This window comes from Eubalaena glacialis, chromosome 2 (genome assembly GCF_028564815.1).
Source record: "Eubalaena glacialis isolate mEubGla1 chromosome 2, mEubGla1.1.hap2.+ XY, whole genome shotgun sequence".
NCBI classification, from domain to species: domain Eukaryota; kingdom Metazoa; phylum Chordata; class Mammalia; order Artiodactyla; family Balaenidae; genus Eubalaena; species Eubalaena glacialis.
Window position 1 is genome coordinate 170,078,156 of NC_083717.1, and position 23,873 is coordinate 170,102,028.

Genomic DNA, 23,873 nt, shown 5'->3' on the forward strand with positions numbered 1-23,873 from the left:
CCAGCCTCAGGATTAGGTGCTTAGGATACATCTACTTGTGAGCGGTCCTGGGAGCTGGAGGCAGGCTCCTCCGTGGGTAGTATGGACAGCTACTGACCAAGCTAGCAAGAGGCCAGCCGGGTAACGGCTTACCTTGGGCTGCCCTGGAGGGAGCAGGTCCCCATGCCTGGCAGTGCTCAGCCAGAACCAGGATCACCTCGGGCAGAGATACTGTAGGGAGATGCGGGTCACTTCTGGGAGTGAAACAAGATGACTTTTATGTTCCATACGTGAGATTTCATTTCCCCTGTGTGGCTGAGGTTTAAACAGGGAATTAAGATAGATGTGTCTGGTCCAAATGGAAGCCACCTTTCTCAGCCATGAGTCCCTTTTCTTTAGCTCCAATCCCAGGGCACCTAGTTCTCCCCTCTCATCCTGGGCTCCTTAGTGGCCTCTCCTTCTCTCTTAGATGGCCTGGGTTCCAGGCTCTAGAATGACCAAGGTGGGCCACTCTTGTTCCCAAAGTGAGTTTGTCCTGGCAGAGCCAAGAGAGAAGCCCAGGAAGGTAGAAGGGACACAGCAATGGTGAGGGAGACTGCCTGCCCTGCCTGCTGCCATCTGGACCTTTTTCTCAGATTACTCCAGACCTGCCTGGCTGCATAAGGCTCACCTGGGCTCTCGCCAAGAAACCTTGACTTGAGATAAGAGACTAATCTCCTCAGCTCTGGGATCAGTAACCGTCACCTGACTTGGACTTTTGACATTGAAGGTGATTCAAGCTCCTGTGGATTTTAAAGAGAAAATGAACTCAGGGGAAAGGAGGGTGGCCCCATACTTCAGGCTGTGCTCCTACAACTCCCACGGCAGTGTGCTCCCTGGCCCTGGAGAGACAATGGGGCCAGCAAGGAGCAGTGGGCAAGCTGCAGGGGCTAGGCTTGGCCAAATGGGGTGCTGCCACCACTTTCCCAGATTAAGGAGGCAGCTGGCTCTGCCTGTCACTAACAGGTGCCTTTGGGAGCCCAAATGATCCAAAAATTTCCAGTACTGCTGAGGTTACCAGGTTCCCCTACTCCTCCCTCCTCCCAGTCTCGTTTCCAGGCAACAGAGGAGCACAGAGACTTCTGGGAAGTACAGGCAGTAGATAGAATCCACATCTAGGACAAGGTACAGGCGCAGAGACAACCTGAGACCACTCCCCAGCCCTGAATGATTCTATGGGGAACTAGGTATAACGAGCGGGCAGACTGGGGTTCTTCCTAGAAGGAAACTATCTGGTGGCTGTCCTGCTCCGGCTGGTAATGCACGTCCCACGTCCCCCCACTCAGCATGCAATGAGCCCTCCCAGGGGACTCCCCGCGCTGGGAGCTGGGGGGTGTGACTGGGGATATGGCAGACATGGCCCCTGCTCTTACTGAGCTTATGTCCCTCCAGTTATTCTTGGAAATTTAACTGGCCGTCTCTATCTCCACCCCTCAACATCATGGGCCTGTTGCCTATCTGCTTGTCTGTCTGATCTGAGATAGCATCCAAGAGTTGACTCAGGTCTCCTCCTGGACGGCCTCAAAATATTAATTTGGTTAACCTGAGGCTCCATCAGCCATCCTAAAACTGGTGGCCAAAACTGAGTTGGCCACCTTAAAATTTAGATTTTAAGGAAATCTAAATCAGGTAAAGAGGCGATACAGCCTCCGTTATCAAGCATTTATAAAAACCATCCTCATTTAATGCACAAAACTCATTTTAATATTTTTCTCATAGTTCCGGTCCTCTAGTTCAACAGGAGTTTTGAGATACGTGTCCGAGTGTGAGGTGAAAACCAGCCATGGGTAGGGGAGGGTAGAGATCAAACGCTGTGGCTTTTCCTCTGGGCTCAGTGAGATCCTTGGAGTCCATGACATTTCTGAGGCCCTCCTTTAACATCTGGTTTTCCCCAAACCCAGACAAAGCTGTCCTTCCTCACAAAAACAGATGTGTCTAAGCCAAAGAAACTCACTCCAGCCTCCTCTGAGCTGCCTCACCTGGGAAGTGCTGGGTTCTTCAAGTGTCCCCACATCCATGACCTGAGCCACCCAGAGACGCAGCGGACTAACCTTTGTGGTTCTCAGCTGTAGGAGAACCATAGTCCTCCTTGTTTCATGATGCTTTTGTGAAGGAGATTTTTGTATTTTAAAGCTAGAACCATGGGAATTCCCTGGCGGTCCAGCGGTTAGGACTCCGCGCTTCCACTGCAGGGGGCCCGGGTTTGATCCCTGGTTGGGAAACTAAGACCCCGCCATGCGGTTCGGCCAAAAAAAAAAAAAAAAAAAAAGCTAGAACCTAAGCCATAGAGCTCTCCACACAGTCTGTAGCAACACAAGCTGGTCTCCAGGCCAGGGCTGGGAACCATCCTTGCTGCCTTCTTCACCTGGAGCCAAGGAGAAGACTAATGCAGGACCAACTCAGCTCCCAAGGGCCTGCCAGAACTTCCTGGAGTCTCCTTTGGCCTTTGGGGGCTGGGGCTGTAGAGGTGAGGGGACCTTGGGGGATGGATTCAGAAGGGCTGCCAAGAGAAGGCAGGCCCAGGGGAGCCACCGGCTCAGGACCCCCTGAGGGATGGGAAAGGACCGGGGGGGGGCGGGGGGGCAGTGGGATGAGTAGATTTGAGGCCTCACTGAATGACCACAGCTCATGAGAAAGGAGAGCCTCTGTGGATTTCTGGGCCTGCAGTTTTATGTCAGAGAGACTATCACGTGTTCCAGGCCCGGGGCCTCCGTGGGGTCCAGGTCATCGACATGCATAGCTGCCCTGCTGCTCAGGAACGTGGAGACCTGAGATTTGGCCGACTGCAGCCCCTCCCCTTAGGGAACCATCCTCCCAGGACCTGGGGCTGGATACATGGGAGAGAAGAGAAGCCTCTTCTCTATTCCCAGAGGAACTTAGCTGTGCTCTGAGGAGTAAGAGAATGCAGCGTTACTAAGCCTTCTTCCCTGTGTGAGAGCAGAGCTCCCTCAAGCTCCTCTAGGGCTACACTCCTGACCTCTCTTGCCCCAGTACCAAGCAAGATGACTAGCCCTGCTCCATGAATGCATGTGAAACTGAGACATATCCTTCCCGTACAACCGTGGCTGGCTACCCCCTCCCTCCCTGAATGCCTCTCTCCTCTTTCAGGGCCCTGGAAGATCATGAAGGAGCAAATATTTCCCCAAGTGCATAGACTTTTCTCTAGAGGTCAGACAATGGCTCCAAGGCTTAGCAATAATTAAGCTTCTATAAAGGGTTTTTAAAAACTACCCCCCTGCAATTCCCTCAAGTCTGCAAATAAATTGTTATTTTGGGGGGTCGGGTGTATCTCTCAAACCAAAAACCATCACCTATTCAGAGGATGTTTTCCAGGAGGAGTTTCTCCCCAAAGGCTGACTGAATGGTGAAAAGTCATGTCCTTCTTCATTTCCACATCAGTTGTTAGATCTGTGAAGAACGATCCGCAGACACCTGATCTTGGGACGCCAGGGACCGCAGGGAGATCTGATCTGCCATCTTCCCGCAGTGGGTGTGGCCACAGCGGATGAAGAACAGACGTTGGAGTGGCCTGATGCTGGTAATTAGATGTGGAGGATCTTCCAACTCTATGGAAGTAGTAAGTCCTGGCAAATACTTTAGAAGGATGAAAGCAGGAAGGGGGTGCTGCCAGGAAATCTTTGAGAACAAAACAAAATATATACGATTTTATTCCAAAGCAATTTTATATAACCATTAAGGAAAGTAGTAAACTTACTGGACAAGCAGGTAGATACACATATTCATAAGATAAGTACTCACTCTACTGGCTCCTCCTAACTTTTAAAGATAAGCTATTTAGCTCTTGATTCCAAGGTCGTAAGCAGGTGTCATCCCATTTGGGCGAATACCTGAACTAAGATGGCTGCTGAGTGTAGCCAGAACCTCATGGGCTAAGGAACATCAGGCTGGATGTCAAGGCTGCAATGTGTGGCCTGCACAAATTTATATGATCCTGAACTATGTCAGGGTCAATGATATGGCAGATATGAGTGCCTTTAAAAGTTAGAAAATAATCTCCAATATGTTCTGTGTCAGCAGTGACACACTGCATTTGGCTCACCCAAACACGACGCATTAAAGATCCCCAGCTATGTGTAGTCTGCCTGGGCTTTTTATTATTGCTTGTGGTGTAGTTTGGTGGGAAGATTATACTCATTTAACTCACAATTAGTTCAGATCTCTTCCTCCTTTATACATCAGCCTCTAAAATATGTGGCAAAGGAAGGCAGGGAAAGATCTAACAGGCTCATCTTAGACCACAGATATCACCGAAGAAAATATTTAAATGGCACCCCTCTCTGCTCAGATGTGAGTCCTTCCTATTCTGTAATAGGCACCAAGGATGTGCAGAGGCAGCATTTTGAGAGATGTCAAAGATATCTTATGGTGTCATTTCTGTAAATGAAAGTAGGCTGGATTAATATCACCTAGACTATGTTAAATGGTTACCGTGGTGTCCAAACTACTGATTCCAAATTTGAATAGAGTAAGTCAGTCCACTGGAAGATGAACATCACTGGGGACCAAATACTAACAAAACTCAGTAATATTCTATTAAGTAATCATTATTCTAAACCCAATTTTCCTGCCCTTGGGCCAAACCCAGATCCCAGTTCATACTCAGCCATAAATTTAAATGCAGATGAAAGATCTATCATTAATCTCATTCTCCATTTTTCTTAATTGTTAATTTTTCTTAATTTTTATAATAATAGATTATAAAATAATTGGTATAGATTTAAAGAATACTTTTCTTCTTAAGATGCAGAAGAGAGATGAATAAAAAAATTTTAACTCTAAGTCACGTTCATTAAGATATAACTCAAATGTTTCAGGTGCATAGTGAAAAAGTTTATTTATGACAGATTCCAAAACTCAGAAGAGAAGACAAAGAATGCACAAAAGCATCACAAAACTGTTACATAATATAAAAACAAAAGAACTGAGCTATTTCAGGAACCATAGCTCAGGATCATCTATGTATCTCAGCAACACATTCAGTGCCACAGGGTGGTAAAAGTATGGTGTTTTAAAGGAAAAACCACTCAGCAGGACATAACAAATAACAATTTTGGTCAGAGCTCTTAGAAATCATAGGAGATGCTGACAGCATTCCTCATGATAGGGTACATGTAAAACAAGTTGACCTCAATAAACGATTGCTTGGGATACTTTGATTTTAAAGAAAAGACTGTGACACTGTTTCCCTTCCAGACCCCTTTTTGTAACGTCAGCATCAGTGCATGATACAGAACGATAAGGAAAGAATGCCGTTGTGGTTGCCAGTTGCTTAAATATTTACCAAGAAAGCGTGATCATCTTTCAATCAACTGATAGATCTCAGTGCATGGCACCAAAGCAGGCCTTTCAGAAATATAAGCTAAATGGCATAAAGTAGTTTAGGGAAATCCTTACCCAAAGTCTGGCTTCCTTATAATCCATCACTTTAATTACAAAGCAGCTTTCTTCTGGGGATTTCAAAACACTTCCCATTATTAAGGGAAATGGGTACACCAGATTCATGGGTTACTGGATTGCTTTCTCCAGACTTTACTTGCTCTTGAACATGGCTAAATGGAAATAATTCAACTTGATTAAATAAAAACAAATTCATTTATGGGACAATAATCTCAGAAAGGGCTGTTACTGTTTTTAATACAGAATTTCTTAGTAAAATGTACTGCTTAGGACATGAGAGAAGGAATTAGGATAATGTTTTCCAGATGATTCTTGCCTGAACCTGAAAACCAACAATAACAATCACTTACAGGTAACATTACAGATGAGGCATTTCAAACCTGAGTGAGAGGAAGAGTTCAGGAAGAGAGCTCCTTTACATGACGGTGCGTTAAGGGCTCTTCTGTAATCCCATATACTATAATATTTCAAACCAAAACTTAACAATTTTTCATGACCCTATATCAGAACATTTAGAAAATACATTTTGTCCCCTGGAAATCATTTCACATATATTATTTTATCCCTAGATAAGTCAAAACTATCTGCTTAAAATGACAGAAAACTGTGGAATTTAATTTTGAAAAAGCCTGTATCTCTAGACTTCTGGGGCACCTTTTTCTTATCTCTTAAGAGTGAAGAACAGCCATGAAATTAACTGTGGTCCACATGCCTGGGGCACTAAAAGAAATCAGATCATGAGTTCAAACCAGTGACTGGGACTACAAATAATTTCAAAGCCAGAGTCTTGTGCCTTTGGACTTAGTTTTTGAGGGACTGACTGTAAATAAACCCCACTATCAAGGCTTTAGGCAATTAATTGGGTTTTCTCAGGTTGGTGACAAGACTTTTAAATAGGAGGAGTTTTGTTTGGCCTTCTTGGTTCCAGCAGGGACATGCAACACCCCAGAGGGAGCAGTGATTTCTGAAATCTGGCCACGCAATACTTAGCTAAGTTTCTCTCACCCTTTAGGTCCCAAATCCTACCCTAACCTCACTACCTAAATAACTGGGTAGATGTCAAAGGAATGCCCACAGGTGCTGGACTGGTTGGACAGAGCAAAGGGGCAACATTGACCATAACCAGGTACCAAGAGAGCCAAAGCAGCTCTTGCTGGGGTGTCTCCGCCCATTCCCAGAAAAGAGACCACCAGGAACCAATTCCCAGGAGGTTCTCCTTTGCAGAAAGCCAGAGTCACTGCCCACAGAAGACTGGTTCCTTTAGTGGGCTCTGAAGCCAGACTCTGAGAACCTGCAGAGCTCACGCTCACTCTGAGATTCCACTCATAGCTGGTGACAGAATCTACTTCCCGTAGATGGAGGCCTTGCTCTATTTCTTAGCCAACTCAATTAATTTGTCGTCCTCATCAGCATAGCATTATCACATCCTCTTCACTCACCTGGTAAAGTTAATAAGAGTTCCAACCACACAGTCATACACGAGTTACCCAGCTCCCCCAATGTGGGACTATAAGTCATAATCCCTCCTCAGCCCTACTTCCAACCTAGGTTGATTGCCTTTATCTACTCAACTCACGTTATTTAATTCTGGTTAACCAGGTAAACTGAGGCCTTGGATACCATGCTGCCAGTGCTAAACAATACCATAAATAAGAGAAGTGGAGGGGGGCCTAGTCCCTCTCTTTACCTCTCAGCTGTGTGGAAATGAAGGCCTAGGGGCAGGATCCCATGTGCATGAAAATTGGGACTTTGGCCATATGAATATTCACCATATACTGGGTTGCTGGAAAGCACCCAACTTGTGACTGGTTTTAGACACCCATTCCCTATTTACTCCCCAAACAATCATGCATCATGGCTCCATGAGCACAATCAAATACAATGAATACAATGACTTGCTCTCTAAAGAGCATAAATCCCTTAGCAAGCTACCCCTCACAACAACAAAAAATGAAATCACCTTCCTTCAGACAGAAACTCACTTTCCCTTTTCAACCACTGAGATTCTACATGGATGGTGCTCTTTCCTTTTCTAGCAAATTCAGGTTTCTAAAAGGTCTACACTTTTGGCCAGGTGGAAAGAGACTAGTTAAAGTGGTTGATTTGGACCTTTTAGACCCGAGAGAAATTCTAAATGGAAGCTCTAAAATGAAGAACAAACTGTGTCTGTTTGGTTGGTCCCATTGCCTGCTGTGTGTATGACTGTCCCACACAGATTAAAGAAGATGGTGATTCCTACACCTCACAGGGAAGTCAGCCTACAGAGGGCAGAGCTTGTTCACAAACACACTCTTGTGGCTTGAGGCTCTTCTGGGATGTTGGTCAAAATTAACCTGTTTCATCCCCTTTTAGCCATAGTCAAAACCAACTGAGGCTACAGTGACACAGCTGGAACTCCTCCTAGCCTCTTTCTAAACTCACCATCTTTTTTTCATGGCACTGGACTCACAAGTCTCAGAGAATATAGAGATGAAATCAATCTTCAGGTCAGGATTACACTTAGCAGAGGAGACCTACTCAAAAATATTTCTAAATTCGATCCTGTTGGAAAAGACAGGTAGGTTTGGGATTTCTCCAACAAGCACAGTGAGAACCAGTGAGGCTTCTGGCCTAAAGAACAATTCCAACGGATGAAATACAAACTAAAGAACTACACAAAATCAGGATATGAGCAGAATTCTGGGATACATTTGATAGCTTTTCTCTCTTCCTCTCATTGTTTTCATTCCTTACTATCAATGTAAAAAGGCAGTTCACAAGCTGCATGAACTGTTTCACTCTTGCCCCTTCCTCTAAAACAATAGCCTTTTGTGTAAATGTTAGGGTCACTCAGCTCTGTACCTTAGAACCTTATACTCTGGGGTTAAAAGGCAACCTTTTGCAGAAAAGCAGTCTTAAAATAAATATAAAAATACAGACTTTAGGGTTTGGGCCTCACCTAATTCTTTCAAAGAGGGACTGGATAGGGCTCATCAAAAACATGCAAACACATATTTTCTATAAATGATGTTTTACAACAATATCTAAACCCAGTGATCAAGATAAGACAGTGAGCTTTCAGGTTTAACTCTTCCATATACATATTATAAGGGACAATATATACTTTTTAAAAGTCTAAGATTTTCTTTCCTAAATAACAGATAAAAATATTTTTAAAGTGCATGAATCAATTAAGAAAAAAATAACTAAGAATGGCCTAATTTCAAGTTGCTACCTACTTCCCTTTTAAAGCTACATATTATCTGAGGATTGAGTTTTAATTTCAGAGTCCTGAGGATGTGTTGGAAAGCAACAGAGATTAGAATAAAGTCCTTCCAGAGCAGTTTCACAATTACCTTCAGTCTGACATGCCAGGTAGAGAAGAAAACATGAGAAGTTATGGCCTGAGGGAGAGGGGAAATACAGCATGAGTTTTGAAAGATGGAGACCAAGAAACATTTTTATGAGGACCACCTCCCCAGGTAACTGGCATTGAATGAAATAATTCTGCTAATAAACCAGGAGCTCTCTGACATAGGAGAGCTGATGTCTGTGCAGGGAATATACTCTATTGGATACTTGTCAAAAGGAACAGAATGGCAGAATCATCTTTGTTTAAAACTTAGCAGTTTATAATTTTAAAATCTATGTGCTGGATGTACATAAGGGTGCTTACTATATACTTCTTAAAAATTTTTTTTTTAAACATTCTTTTTTTTTTTAAATTTATTTTATTTATTTTGGCTGTGTTGGGTCTTCACTGTTGCGCGCAGGCTTTCTCTAGTTGCAGAGAGCGGGGGCTACCCTTTGTTGTGGTGTGCGGGCTTCTCATTGCAGTGGCTTCTCTTGTTGCGGAGCACGGGCTCTAGGCACGCGGGCTTCAGTAGTTGTGGCTTGCGGGCTCTAGAGCGCAGGCTCAGTGGTTGTGGCGCACGGGCTTAGTTGCTCCACGGCATGTGGGATCTTCCCGGACCAGGGCTCGAACCCGTGTCTCCTGCATTGGCAGGCGGATTCTTAACCACTGCGCCACCAGGGAAGCCCTCTTTTAAATTTTGTTTGCTGAAAATTTTTCAAAATAAAATGTTGGGAAAAATTAATACTCTAAACTTTCTAAAAGCCCTGTCTCTCAACAAAGTAGCAAAACTAAACAAACTGAAGAAACTTAAGAACTCAACCACTCTGTGGAGAGACTTCCAGTCTCTCTCCTACTATGAAGTACCTTCTTTCCATTGTATGTTAATATTTATTTATCCTCTAAAGAAGAGGGTGAAGGTGAAAGCAACGATTTTCATTTGATTGTTTGGTTCTGTAAACTCAGACAGGGAGAGACTAAGGAAGTGACACCTCTTAGGGTCTGGTGGACTATGAAATTCTCAGTAATTACCTGTGTTCAGTAAGTAATATTTTGTCCCTAAAGTTCAATAATTTCAGATACTTAATATAGGATAGTGAATTAATTAGATGGTGAATTAATTTACCTATTTTTTGTGAATTGATCAAAGAAGCACTGACTGTTAATGAAACACCAGTACAGAATGAAATGTAACAATGTCCAGGACTTCAAAAGTGACCAGACAATAAGAGGCACACAGAGGCAATGGGAACAAGTCCCTCAGGCTTCCCTGATGCCACAGAACTAGGATTCCAAAGAAAATAAGTACAGGCTCTGATGGCAAAAATGAACAACAATAAATGTTATCCCAGGGAGCTTCCAATGGCCTGACAGCTCCATTTTAAGAGAAAGTCAGAAGTTAATAATAAACAGGAAAAATAAGCCAGCCTTTAGCTGACTGGAGAACAGCTCAGTAGAAAATTATTTTATAAAGATTCTATTCAATTAGCTAAGGCATGATTCAACTTCAGTGATGAAAAGAGCAGTCATACAGCTACCAGATGGGATGACGCACAGCAAGTTTGCTTTCACCGCCCAAATAGGCAGTCACTAAAATAATTTCTAACTTCTTACAAGGTATATAAATTTGGGCCAGTATAATCCTCTATAAAATGCACTCAAATATACAATAATGGAGGTATGAGGCCGCTCAGAGGATGGGGATGCTATGGTGGTCCACAGCATCCTCTCCTACTTGGGGCTTTGCCCCCAGAGGAACAGAAGGTGCGGCTGTATCGCCCTTTGTTCATAACGTAGGTGCCACTACAGACCTATTGTGAGAAGCCCTGTTCTTTGAGTTTCTGCTTCTGTGCAGAGGGAAGGCCTGGTGTGAGGCACCCACACAAGGAATGAATGAGCTAAAGGAAACATCGTGAAGAAGCTGACTCCTCAGAGTAGGCAAAGGACTTTGAAGTCCTAGAATCACAGGATGCCTCTGGTTGGCTAGTCAAGTCCTCTGCACAATCTGGGGCAAATGGGCAGATCCCCTCACAATCTAGAATTCCTAACAGGGAGTGCTGGGGTAAGCTGGCGTAACTCATCCATCTGAGAAGGGGCGGACTCCTCCCAAAGCATCACAGGACTGACCTGCAGGAGTGGAACATTAGCCCTTCCCCACTTCTCCTGAAATCGTCAGCTTTAACTCCACAGAAGAGGTGCCCTCAATGGCTCACAGCAGATGGAAGCCTTCTGAGAAACAGACGGAAACTGTTTCAAAGGCAAAATGAAATGTGCTTTAAAAATAAATAAAGTAATAAATAAATCTAATTATTCCTCAGAATCCTAAGGCAGTAACAGGCTTGACACAAGGGATAAGAAAGAAGGAGGTACAGATAATCGCAGTGGTCCCTTCTCTGCCCCCTTCTCCACTGGGGGCCTGGACACCCTACTGCTCTGGTGACACTGGCTGCAGCACCCTGGGCCTCAGGGCTCACAGGGTGGAAAATGCGGTCACCAGGGACTAAAGAACAAATACACCAGCAGCAACAGTGAAGTTTCATTATCACCTTTCCTGAGAGACTTTGAACACCAAAAGCTTTGAGCCCTCAATGCAAGAAACCTAAATCCAGAAACTCTGGAAATCTGACTGGTTCCAAAGCAAAATTTCTAAATAACACTCCTAAAGACCAAAAAAAAAAAAAAAAATCGTGAGGAATCTGGAGTGTTGTTTTCTTTGTTTTTTTAACCTCCTCTCTCAGATTGTACCCCTCCTTCTTTGATTATACAAAAAATAATAATTTAGTAATACTTGACTTTCAAAAATGTGGGTTCTGACATCAATCCAGTACCTAATTTCCACCCTTTCCGCTTCGACCACCAATGCCTCTTGAAATAGGGAGTGATGGAGGCAGTTTTTCTTCCCAGAAGATCTTAGACTACAGTGATCATCATTTTGGATTGCATGGAAGTTCTTGCTGTAATGGCAAAGACACAGACTTAGAAAAGGGAAAAGAGGAGAGAAAGAGGCGGAGTCAAACCATCAGGACTAATAGCACCCCTCCAAAGGCAGTGAGGGCCCCCAGCCCGTGCTAGAGACCACAGAGAAACCGCAGGTGGGAATATGGCAGTGGTGAGAGGCTGGACAGAGCTTTCTCCATCCAGGAAACTGGGGTCCTTCATGGACAAAGCGCTTTGCCCTCTTCCAGCCCTTTCAAAACGTGAAGAGAGTGGGTCACTAAACACATCTGCAATAAAGGCTCTGGAAGAGAAGAGAACAGCAACTGAAATAATACACCTTGTACCAAAACAAACCTATTTTTAAAAGGCAACACCCAACTTCCTTTCAGGCTTTTGCCTGATGGTTTCCTCCACAGAGAGATTTTGCTGGAGTCTAAAGCCAGAAGAGCGTGAGTCAGGGACCACGGAACAGGGGCACTATACCACCATCTGCAGAAGCCTGGGAGGGGGAAAAGCTACATGGGGTCAACAGTCAGGCAGCCGGCCAGGGCGTGAGGGTCGGGAGCCCCACGCTCAACTTTTAGCTCTTGCCTATCCAAAACAAGAGGCCCCAGCTGGCAGCCTGCTCCAGCCAGCGAACACCGCCTACCCACTGTCCCAGCGGGCCTTCAACTGGTGTAGTAGATGTGGAAGTAGAGAGTCTTGTTGCGCAGCAGGGAGTAGGAGTTGTCGAACTTGAGCAGGTAGATGCCCTCGCCAGGGTAGTCGTGGCTGCCGGCCTGCACGTCTCGGTGGCTGTCCCGCCGGTACACAGGCATGACCTCCCCATAGCGGCCCCGCAGGGAGCTCCTGGAGCCTCGCTCCACGTCTCCAGCTGGGACAGGGTCTGCATGAGCAAAAGGCAGAGTGTCTGGATATGAGCTCAGAGACCAAATACACCTACCTGAGGGTGAAAAGATGGACCAGGTAACCCAGTGGCTTTCACCCAGGGGAGATACTATTGCCCTCCTACGGGCATTTGGAAATGTCTGGTGGCCTTCGGGCCATCAGAGTGACCAGTGGGTGATACGGGCATTTAGTGCTCAAGGGTCCAGGAGTGCTAAATATCAGGATAGTACCTTCTCAACAAAGCAGTGTCTCACCCCAAATGCCAACAGTATCTGCACTGAGAAACAATGATTTAGCCTTATAGAGCCTTCCTACCTCCAGGAGTATCTGGAAATTTCCAAGGGGGAGAAAAAGATATTTAGAAGGGAAAATTCTGACATCCTTTCATCCAACAGGTAAAAGAACTAGCTAAAGGAGGTAGGAAATGCAGGTGAAAGTGCTATATGGAGTGACCCCGAACTCCTACTGGTCCCCCTGAAGGGCAGCAAATAAGATCTGAGGTTCTCCTCCTTCCTGAATACATGCAGATTTCCCTGCAGACTTGCTTTTCCATGAAGAAGCAAGTTAAGGGAATGACTTAATGACTTAATCTTTCCCGTAAGATTATACGGGAAAATAAAGGAATAAGGCTAATGCTTAGAACCTACTCTTATACTACAAAACAAACAAACAAAAAAAAGCAGCTTCAGGGCCATGTGAGTAGGCGCTGCAAGTAACAGCTGGAACAGAGCACACAGACTATTTTTTAAACTGCTCTTGTCAACCAGCTGTGACAGTTTGGAGCGAGGAGAGAATGGGTACATTTAGCAAACTGTAATCACTCAGTTTGGTTCCAGACCAAGAATAAATGTAAATATCCCACAAGTAAGAGAGAAACATAAAATAATCTCAGATTTATACATGTGATCTGAAAAACACTGCCCATACATACACCAGCACGGACCCACCCCTTTTCCTGCCCCCGACCCATCCCTGGCCGCAAGGAGATCTTGGGGGACATGGCTAGGTACTGATCAAAAAGAAAAGAAGCTTCCCACTAAGGCATCAAAGCCACCCCACCAGAATGTTCTTTGAGGGTCTGACTCTGACCTGCATCACTCAACTTAGCTTGTCATGCTGAAAGGGATTCTTCACCTGCATTCTCAGGAAGAGGATGACTGGTACAACACAGGAAGTGATCGCTGCAAATTAGGTTGAGACAGAAAAGGTAACTGCAAATTATGTTAAAATTAAATTTACCTTCAGTCTCCTCCTCTTCCTCCTCATCTTCATCCTCATCCTCACTGGAATCACTGACCTGCACCGTTATGTCAGTGCTGGTTACAGGGGTCCAGTCAAAGTAAACTCCAAAGCCAATGTCATAGTCATCGGTCGCAAACTCCCAGCAGACACGCTTCCCCTCTGGGTGGGTAGGTACCCGGATGGTCACCACCTCACCCCGCTTCACCACCAGACGGCTGTTCTTCTCTTTGCCCAGCTTGCTTTTGAATTCCTTCATCTTGGCAAAGGTCCAGATGCACGGAGGAGCCATCAGAGGAGGGGAGACTGAAAGGACAGGCAGCTTACTACTGAGAAAGAAACCCAGAGGAAATGCTGCCACAGCCGGCATTTTGCTCAGAGAGGTTGTCATAGTCGAAGACATTCTTCCTACTGGCTTCCCTGACTTCTTTTCACAAGGAAGGAGAGAGCACTGCCCTGAGGTGGGTCAGCTACTCAGCTTAAGAAATAGGTCTCTTTAAGTACCATATATACACCTGGTACTCTATCCAGAATGTAATATTCAGACACTAGTTGTTTTTCCTCCTTTTGTAATATAATCACCTATGTAATCTTATGCTTTCTCCTTCCTTTCTTTCTTTCCTTCCATCTGTCTGCCTGCCTTTCTTTAAGTACCCACTGGGAACCAAAAAAAAAAAAAAACACCTTCCACACCCCCAAAGGTCTCACCTCTCCTGTGGTCCCCCAGAAGGTCTGCAGATTCCAAATCAGCTGAAAGAATATCTACAGCTCCTGTGTGCTCAGACTGGATCATAACGATGTCCCCAGACCTTGGCAGACCATGGTACTTGGCCATCTGCACAAGAGAACTCTGGTTACGGGACATATATAAAGGCGGATTCCAGTTAGCCTCTTTCCACCTGAAGGCTGCCTCCCCTGCCCCATTACCTCCACTCTCCCAACTCACAGTCTGAGTGCTAGTCAACATTCCTGCTCTCTCCTCCAGCTACAGGTTGCTAATAAATTCTACCAACTTTTTTTTAATGCCATCAACATGTTCCCTAGTTTAAAGCTTCTTTCTTGTTCTCTCCTGCTTTTTGCAACTTTCCCACTTCAGACTCTTCATAAAATCCTTGCCCACGAACATCCTCAAAATTTGCTACTGACTTTTCCATCGACAGCGTTTCTGGGCCATGCCTGCAGTCCCTCCCTTCCGCTCCTCTCAGGACAGCTCTTGCATCTGGGCTTTAGCTCAACCTTCACTCAGCCACACATCCCCCTGCTACAATTTCCATCCAAAGGTTACTTCCAGGTCACTGTCAATCAGTTCACCAAAGTACTGCAGAGAGAGAATCTGGCTCCTACTCTCTGGCTGTCTCTGTCTCTCTCTCTCACCCATGGCACACCTTGGATGTCTCACCCTATAGGTTGTATCATTCACTAACAACGTTGTATAAATAATCACAATCTCACCTTAGACCAGCCCCAGGATTTGCATTTAAACAGTATATTTGCTGCCAGACATCTAACTTGCACGTAAGTGCAAATATCATTCAATACTCAAAGCCCTCACTGACCCATGGCAGGAGCCTGCAGTCTCTCCCTAGTGGGTTTCACTTCAGACCACTCAGATTACCATTCCCCTATTTCATGCTATTATGCCTTAATTTCCTGCTCCTTCTCCAAGCAGTTGACAAGCAACTCAAGGAGAAATGTACGCCTACTGCCAACACGGAAGAGCACATCAGTGAGACAGCAGTCCAGTTAAGGAATCAGAATTATATTTGCAATAAATGAATGAATGAATAAATGAATGCTGTAATCCTCCCAAACTATTTTCTCATAATATCTGTTTCTGAAGAGTAAGTCCTTCAGCTCTTATTTCCAATGTTAAATGAGGTAAATCAGACTTTGACTAACTTGCTTGAATGAGTCCTTCCTCTTACAGAAGGTTAAACAAAAGATTTAGTTTGCAACTTATTAGCTGCATAGACTTAGTAAAGTCACTAACAGCTCTTAGCCTCAGTTTCCTCATCTTTAAAATGGGGACATAATGGTACCTATCTCAAAGGGTTGTCTCAGGAGTAAATGAAGTATTGTATTATGGATAAAAATGCTTTGTAAACTCTAAAGCATCATACAAATGTAACTATAATGTTCGGCATTGTCTTTACTGACACCATTTGTTATTCTAATATATATGTTAATAATGATACAAACAACCCATCCCTCCATGGCAGGGAGAGCACTACTACTGGTACCATTTCTATGGAATCTTTACCATAAGTACCGAGTAGATCTACCACAAGAAAACTGAGACTAACACATAATCCAATGGTTAAAGTTTCCTCACATCGAGTGGATTTTAGACAACATGGGAACATTCATTATAACACTTCATTTTTTGAAAAGATGCTTACTGCGTACTAGTACAGTGATGGGCCCTGGGGAGGATACATGTGATCATTCCCCAAATAATTAAACCTGAGATGACAGTGCTTTCTAATTCCAACCCATCCAAATGCATCTAAATTCTGTTGCCACAAACTAGTGCTTTTCAGAGAGAGAGTAAGAATGTGCGCCCTACCTTGCTGAGGACCTGGGCCTGGTCTGCAGACAGCAATTCCTGTTCCACTGAGGCCTGTGCCTCCATGGCACCGGCTGCCTTCTGCTGATCTTCTGTGGCATCCTCCCTCACCGGAGATACCATCTGTGGCCTCCCAGAGAAAGAGAGCATGTCAGTTCAAGGACTCTTTTTTTTTTTTTTCCGGCCGCACCGTGCGGCTTGTGAGATCTTAGTTCCCTTGTGGGATCTTCGTTCCCCAACCAGGGACTGAACCCGGGTCCTTGGCAGTGAGAGTGTGGAGTCCTAACCACTGGACCGCCAGGGAATTCCCCTCAAGGACTCTTTCCAAAGGCACAATGGTCCTGGAGAAACTCAGAAAGAAAAAAAACCTTCAAAGGGTACCCCCAAGCCCTGCTTTCCTCTGGCATTTGGGCCCACCGTCATTTCAGCTGACCACTGCCCAGGGCTGAAATGGCCTACAATGAAGCAGTGACAGCATGTGAGGGCTCAGGACTGACAACACAGCATCCCAGGCTCCGAGAACCATGGTAAACACACAGCTCAGTTATCTGAGATAGACCGCAGGTCTGGTTTTTATTCCTCACTCTGGGACCCAAGCCATTTGCTCCGCACAGAATTTCAACAAAAGAAGTGTTAGAATCCCAGTTCTGTTCCACACGTAAAGCTGCTGTTAGAAGCAAAGGGAGGAGGCCTCGCCTAAGCCAGAAACTGATCACAAAACAAAGGAAGTACAGACTGATTAGCAAGGCAACCCCCTCCGCCGTTATCCCAGGAGCGGTTCAGCGTTTCCTTTCACATCCTATCGCTGATATCCATAGCACACCCAGTTCACTTTTTTAAGCACGTTAATCTACTATCCCAATAACTTAAAACACAACCATTGGGACTTCCCTGGTGGCGCAGTGGTTAAGAATCCGCCTGCCAATGCAGGGGACACGGGTTCGAGCCCTGGTCCGGGAAGATCCCACATGCCATGGAGCAACTAAGCCCATGCGCCACAACTATTGATCCCACGTGCCACAACTACTGAAGCTCGCGCGCTCTAGGGCCTGCGTGCCGCAACTACTGAGCCCACGTTCTGCAACTACTGAAGCCCGCGCACCTAGAGCCCGTGCTCCACAACAGAGAAGCCACTGCAACGAGAAGCCCGCGCACCACAACGAAGAGTAGCCCCCGTTCACCGCCGCTAGAGAAAGCCCGCACACAGCAACAAAGACCCAATGCAGCCAAAAATAAAATTAAAAAAAAGAAAACCACTATTCTAATAGTTGATTTTAAAGAAGCAAGGGAATAATTTATGCTCTCTTCCATCTCTTCTGGCTTTGGAGAGACTAGAAAGTGAGTTAAGAGCCGGGGCTGTAGCACAATACCCCAGGCCTCTTGGAAATCTGTTGCCAACAAAAGGTGGCGTGGAGTCTTTAGACAAGCAGTTATCAAAGTATGGTCCAGGGACCCCTGGGGTCCTTAAGACTCTTTCAGGGGAGTCTGTGAAGTCAAAACCTTTTCATAATAATTCTAAAATATTATTTGCCTTTTTTCATTTTCATCTTCTCAAGAGTTTACAGTGGAGTTTTCCAGAGACTACATGACATATGATATCACAACAGAATGAATGCAGAAGCAGATCTGAGAATCCAACTGTCTTTTGTTAAGACACACATTAAAGAGATTTACAACATCCCTCTTCTCACTAAATTATTTTTTCTTTGGAAAACAATTGTTTTTCATTAAAGACATGTTATTTATATTAACATGTAATGAGTTCCTTATTATTTTAAATGAATGAATAACTATTTTTTAATTTTCTAGTTTTAATTACTAGTATAGTAAACATTGTAAGATATAATTCACATAAACAAAAATTCTTTGAGGTCCTCAATAACTTTAAGAGTGTAAAGTTTTGAGAACTGCTGCTTTAGGGTATCGTCCATGTCCTCAGACAGGCTGAGCAAACAACTGGGAAACAGCACTACAAACTGCATGGGGAAACAGAGGGCTTATTTTGGAGTTCATTAGTTTCTTCTTTCTTTCTTTCTTTTTTAACATAAACAAGAAAGATCACTCCTAGTTTATAAATTACCTCTTCTTCAGATAAAACAGAGCCATCTTTTGGAATATCTAAGTCACTCCAATTTATCTCAGAACAAACAAGAGGTAGTTACCATGAAAATCAGAGCTGTGGTTGATTATTCTGTGTAAACTAAATTGGTCTAGGCTGTGAGCCTAATTTATTCTCTTAAACCCAGAAATTAGAGTCCATTTTGGTTCCTTGGCACTACTTATTATGTCTCCTCCTCTATTAGGAGGTGAGCTTGATGGCAGGGACTGGGTCTTACTCCCTCTAGACTTAACAGCCTCCATAGGCAAGCTTGTCGCATGGAACCCTAAGGCCCTTTGCACTCTGACCTCATCTCCTAGAATGACCTCCTCTTGCCTTGCCCAGTCCACGCCAGTCACAATGGCCTGTTGAATCTCTGAGAGTCCTCAAGCATCTCAAGCACTCCCCCACTGAAGGTCTGGGGGCCTGCTATGGCCTCAGCCTAGAATACTCTTCCCCCAGTTACTCAGGGCTTCCTTCCATCCTTCAGGTTTCTGCTCAGCCATCACTTTCAGAGAGGCTTCCCCTCCCTGGCTCATCACTCTTTACACCCTTACCCTGCTTCATTTTTCTTCACTGCACTGATGACTGCCTGACATATTATATAACATGTTTTGTTGACTGCGAGATGCATATTTGTTTTCAGATTTTAATACAACTGAAATACAGGATGTCCTAAAAACTGGTGGTATCTTAAAACTGCCGTGGGCCTGGAGTGACACGGAATCCCTCCTCAGGGGATTTGCATTTGCTTCTGCCAGGGCTTGGGAATGCTACCAACTGAGGTGACTTGAATTATGTTCTGTTTAAGAGTTTTGTTTGGACCACACTGGCAGAGTGAATTTACACAACAGACTTGTGGCTCATATTCTCGGGGGAGGTATTTTTCCCCCCTTAGACAGCGCCAAGGTTGAGACATTCAAGTTGCCCTGCGCTCCTTTTCTGTGTGGAGCAATCTCTTTCCTCGTTTCTCTTTTCACTGAAGGTGCAGGCTTTTGCGGGAGGTCTCTTATTAGCCTATCTTGGGCATTCTTTCCTTTCTTGGTGGTATATAAAATAACAGTACATCTTATAGTTGATGACAACTTAGATTCTATGAAATACGATGTATACTTTTTTTCCATCTACCTCCCCCACTAGAATATAAGCTACATGAGACCCGGGATGTGGATTGTCTGTTCATTTGTGGTATCTTCAGTGCCTAGAACACTGCCAGGTAATAGCAGGCTCTGAATAAATATCTGTTGAATGAATAAATGAATAAGTTAACTTTTGTTGGGGAACAAAAGAGGGCTATTCGGAATGTGAGAACACAATAGTTAATCTGACCATCAGCCTGAGCTTACTGTATATGGCATCTAAAATGTAGTCTCTTCTTTGCCTTTGTGCATACTACTTTGCACAAATATGGTTCTGCTTATTTAAAAAATATTTTAAACAGGACATGCACAGCTACATAAATTTAATATTCACATTAGCATTTTATGCTCTGAAGAACTAGTGAAAGGTACTTTGGGAAAGATAAATTACAAATCACTTGATGCAGATGATAAACCATGTAAAGGAAAAACTCTCACTGTAAGCCTTCTGGTTTATGCTAACCCAGAGCAGGGAGGCCATCCCAAAGGGAGGGAGAGATTGGCCAGCCAGCCTCACTAGAAATGATCGAGAGTCATGCTGTTTCCATTTCTAAAATATACAAAACACAAACACCAGACTTCAGGCGTCATGCGTGCTGGATTTTTTTTCTTCACACATTAGATTTTAGAAACAAAACTTGAAATTTTTATCTCCTTTTTTCTAAGAATAGTCTATATTCTTCACTCAAAAAATTTATTTACTCTTAGGATGAAAAAATCAGCTCTGTACCAAAAGCCATCCCCCAAGGATCCTTCAGATCAACATGTGCAGGGACTTCCCTGGTGGTCAAGTGGTTAAGACTCTGCGCTTCCACTGCAGGGGGCAGGGGTTCGATCCCTGGTCAGGGAACTAAGATCCCGCATGCCACGGGCCGTGGCCACGAAACAAACAAACAAAAATCAACATGTGCAGAAAAAGGGTGGTGGCAGGAAAACAGAAGGACAGAAGGACACTCTTCTCACAGGATTTGATGAGAACATGAATTATCTCAAATAATCAATGCCTGGAGGAGGCTATGTCTTCTAAAAGTATCCTTATATGTAATAACCTAGTAGCTCTAAGCATAGAACTCAAAACCCTTCTGTTGCTACTTATGAGAAATAAGCTTTAGAGTAAACAAAACTAAAGCTGTGTGAACTTGGGAAAATTATTAAATTCACTGTTTCATTTTCCTCATCTTAAAAAAAATACTTTATTCGGTTTGTTATGAGGATTAACTGAGATAATACATTTTAACACCTAGTACAGTATTGAGCGAACAGAAATATTTGATAAAAAGTAACTATTTTATTATCATTATTACAGAGAGGCATTCAATAAAGGGTGGCTATTATATTATTATCACCAACTGTATTAAAATTATATTAATTATTATTATTTTCCATCGTCTGAATTCTGGGGGAAAAAGTTTTATTTCATATACAAAGGTAAGAAGAGAGAATTTCTACTTAAGAAATAACATTTTAAAAATATCATGGGACTTCCCTGGTGGTCCACTGGTTAAGACTCCACGCTTCCACAGCAGAGGGCACAGGTTCCATCCCTAGTCGGGGAACTAAGACCCTGCATGCCGTGTGGCGTAGCCAAAAGAAAAAGAAGTCTTGACATACCCCCACCCCCAGCAATCAACTTTGGGTGGAGCATGGAGACCACAGGTTCTACTGGACAATACTGCACCATGAGCTGATCAGTTGGACTATAATATTCACTAGCTTAGCATTCTCCAAAATAACAGCTTTTCATTAATTATTCCATTAATGTTTCGTGGCTTCCACTTATTCTTGGGCTCAGTACTACTATTCCCTTTCTGCTCTATACTCTGATATCAGTGATGGCAGGAGGATGAGATGGGTGGAGAGGGAAATTAAGACTGACAACCTGAAGATCATCATCGTGGTTTAATCCGAAACTTACATAATAAAAAACTGCCTCCAACACTGTGTTTGTGTGTGTGTGTGTGTGTGTGCATTTTATGGGTAAAAACCAAACACATGTTCTCTTGAAAGTCCACCTGTGGACACTCTTTTTCTTTCTGTTTTTTTTGGGGGGGTGCTGCGTTGGGTCTTCGTTGCTGTGCGCGGGCGGGCTTTCTAGTCGCGGCGAGCGGGGGCTACTCTTCGTTGCGGTGCACAGGTTTCTCATTGCGGTGGCTTCTCTTGTTGCAGAGCACGGGCTCTAGGCGCGCGGGCTTCAGTAGTTACAGCATGCGGGCTCAGTAGGTGCGGCACATGGGCCCTAGAGTGTATGGCCTTCAGTTGTGGTGTGTGGGCGGGCTCAGTAGTTGTGGCGCACGGGCTTAGTTACTCCGCGGCATGTGCGATCTTCCCGGACCAGGGATTGAACCCATGTCCCCTGCATTGGCAGGTGGATTCTTAACCACTGTGCCACCAGGGAAGTCCCTGGGATCCATTTCTAATGTTTTAACATTTGAACCTGGTCTTCAAGAGGAGATAAATGAAGACACTACACTATTTGTTACAGTTCTATTCTCTGAGAGTTAAAGAAAATTTTATAACCTGAAATAGACCTTCATTTCCCCTAAGCACACTTAAGGATTGATTAATTAATGACAAAACACTCCATACTCTTCACTTCATCTTGTCTTCCCCCTTAAAGTCACTGTTTACTTCTTTCATCAATTACCATCTCAGAAGATAAAACCCCGAGAAGCATTAGATCCACAGTAGTTGCTGTCCCTACCTGTAGGGTGAGGAATGGGGTTCTGGATCAGAGGCAGAAGTTGCTACAGAAGTGACCTTGGTGACTTCTAGATCTTCATTGTCTAGAAAATCACGGGAAGAAAACTTCAGTACCGGAGAAGGAACACAATAATAATTATCTTGTATCTTTTTAAAAAATCTGGCAGTTTCAACCAACTTTCTCTTTCTAAAAATAATCTAGGCGCAAACTTTATACTCTGGGAGGCCCAGTACATAAATTATTCAAGTCATCACATCCAAGTATTCTCAGACCATTATAACCCACTCATAAAAAAAATGTCATTTTCCAAAACAAGTCCCCACAGAATTCATCCTAACTCAAGGATCACATTTCACAGAAAGCAAATGGTTAAACTAGGCAGAACGTAGAGGACAGAATGGAATGTAGAATGAAATGAACTGGAATTCAGTGCCAAAGTAGAGAGTGCCACCTCTACATTCGATCAGCTCACATCACTGTATCCAGGGTCAGGTAAAGGATTTTTGTAATTTCATTCATTTACTCATTCACTCATTCACCAATGACTTACTGAATAACTGCTGGGCATCGTCAAGGAATATACAGGTGAAATGTACAACGAAGACCAGTTTCCCAGGCTCACAACAAGCCTGTGACTGGTATTATCATTGCCATTTTGCAGGTAAGGAAACTAAGGCATAGAGATAGGATGCAAACCCAGGCAATTATGCTCTTAACCATTAGGTGTTACTAAGTTTCATGGTGTATTCATTTAGCTTTTCCATGAGCACTCAGAAAAGCATATGGTTTAGTGTGTTTAGATAACCCCTGGTGAACCTCCTCTAGTTAAGACAGCAAAAAAACTGAAGCCCAAAGTTCACTTCTCAATATAAAATATAACTTATTGATGTAAACCTCAAACACTGAAAATTTCAGAGTTTGGTAGCAACATAAAAGTATAAATGACAGGTAAATATTTGTGATCAACTTTAGTCTCATTTTTTTTTTTTTTGTATGTGAATAGGATCTATTTTCTTTTTGTCAACTCACATTCTCATAGGTAGAAAGACCTTAGAGCTTATGCCACCTGATTTTCCTCTTGTGAGATAATAGAAAATACATATATTAGTTTCTGCCCCCAGTTCCTGGCACAGAACTAAAACCTTTATAATTCCCTAAGTGATTAGAGCACTATGAGTACCTTTTGTTCTAATATTTGGTCTTTGACTTTGGTTCCTGCCACAGAGTCCCTTAATGCCATGGAATTTCCTGGGTGATAACAATGTCTCTTGTTCTAATGAGGTGCCTCTTGGGAACCTAGATGGGGGCTGGTAATGAGAAAGACCAAGCCATGATTAGAAGCTTGGGATTTTCAACCCCACCACCCATTCTCCAGAGAGGGGAGAGGGGCTGGAAATGGAGTTAATGATTGATCACACCTACATGGTGAAGCCTTCATAAAAATCCCAAAAGTACTGGGTTTGGAGAGCAGCCAGCTCAGTGAACACATCTCTATAGCAGGAGGGTGACCCACCCCAACTCCGTGGGGACAGAAGCTC

The 23,873-nt window shown here is 43.9% G+C and overlaps 1 protein-coding gene across 3 annotated transcripts in view; it reads right to left on the reverse strand.

Moving 5' to 3' along the window:
• Window positions 1–4,886: 4,886 nt before the first annotated feature.
• TMED8 (transmembrane p24 trafficking protein family member 8) overlaps window positions 4,887–23,873 on the reverse strand; it is a 30,722-nt gene continuing 11,735 nt past the window's right edge. The window contains exons 2-7 of one of the 3 annotated variants that reach the window (XR_009699445.1): window positions 22,336–22,417; window positions 16,398–16,527; window positions 14,540–14,666; window positions 13,832–14,137; window positions 11,596–12,590; window positions 4,887–11,014 (exon numbers count right to left, since the gene is read on the reverse strand). Coding sequence is in view for 2 of the 3 variants with exons in the window: in XM_061181137.1 (XP_061037120.1) it covers window positions 12,373–12,590; window positions 13,832–14,137; window positions 14,540–14,666; window positions 16,398–16,527; window positions 22,336–22,417 (863 nt within the window). In the remaining variant the exon portion in view is untranslated. Of the gene's footprint in view, window positions 12,591–13,831; window positions 14,138–14,539; window positions 14,667–16,397; window positions 16,528–22,335; window positions 22,418–23,873 lie in introns of those variants that run through there. The other 2 variants (XM_061181137.1, XM_061181138.1) reach the window with 2 other exon arrangements.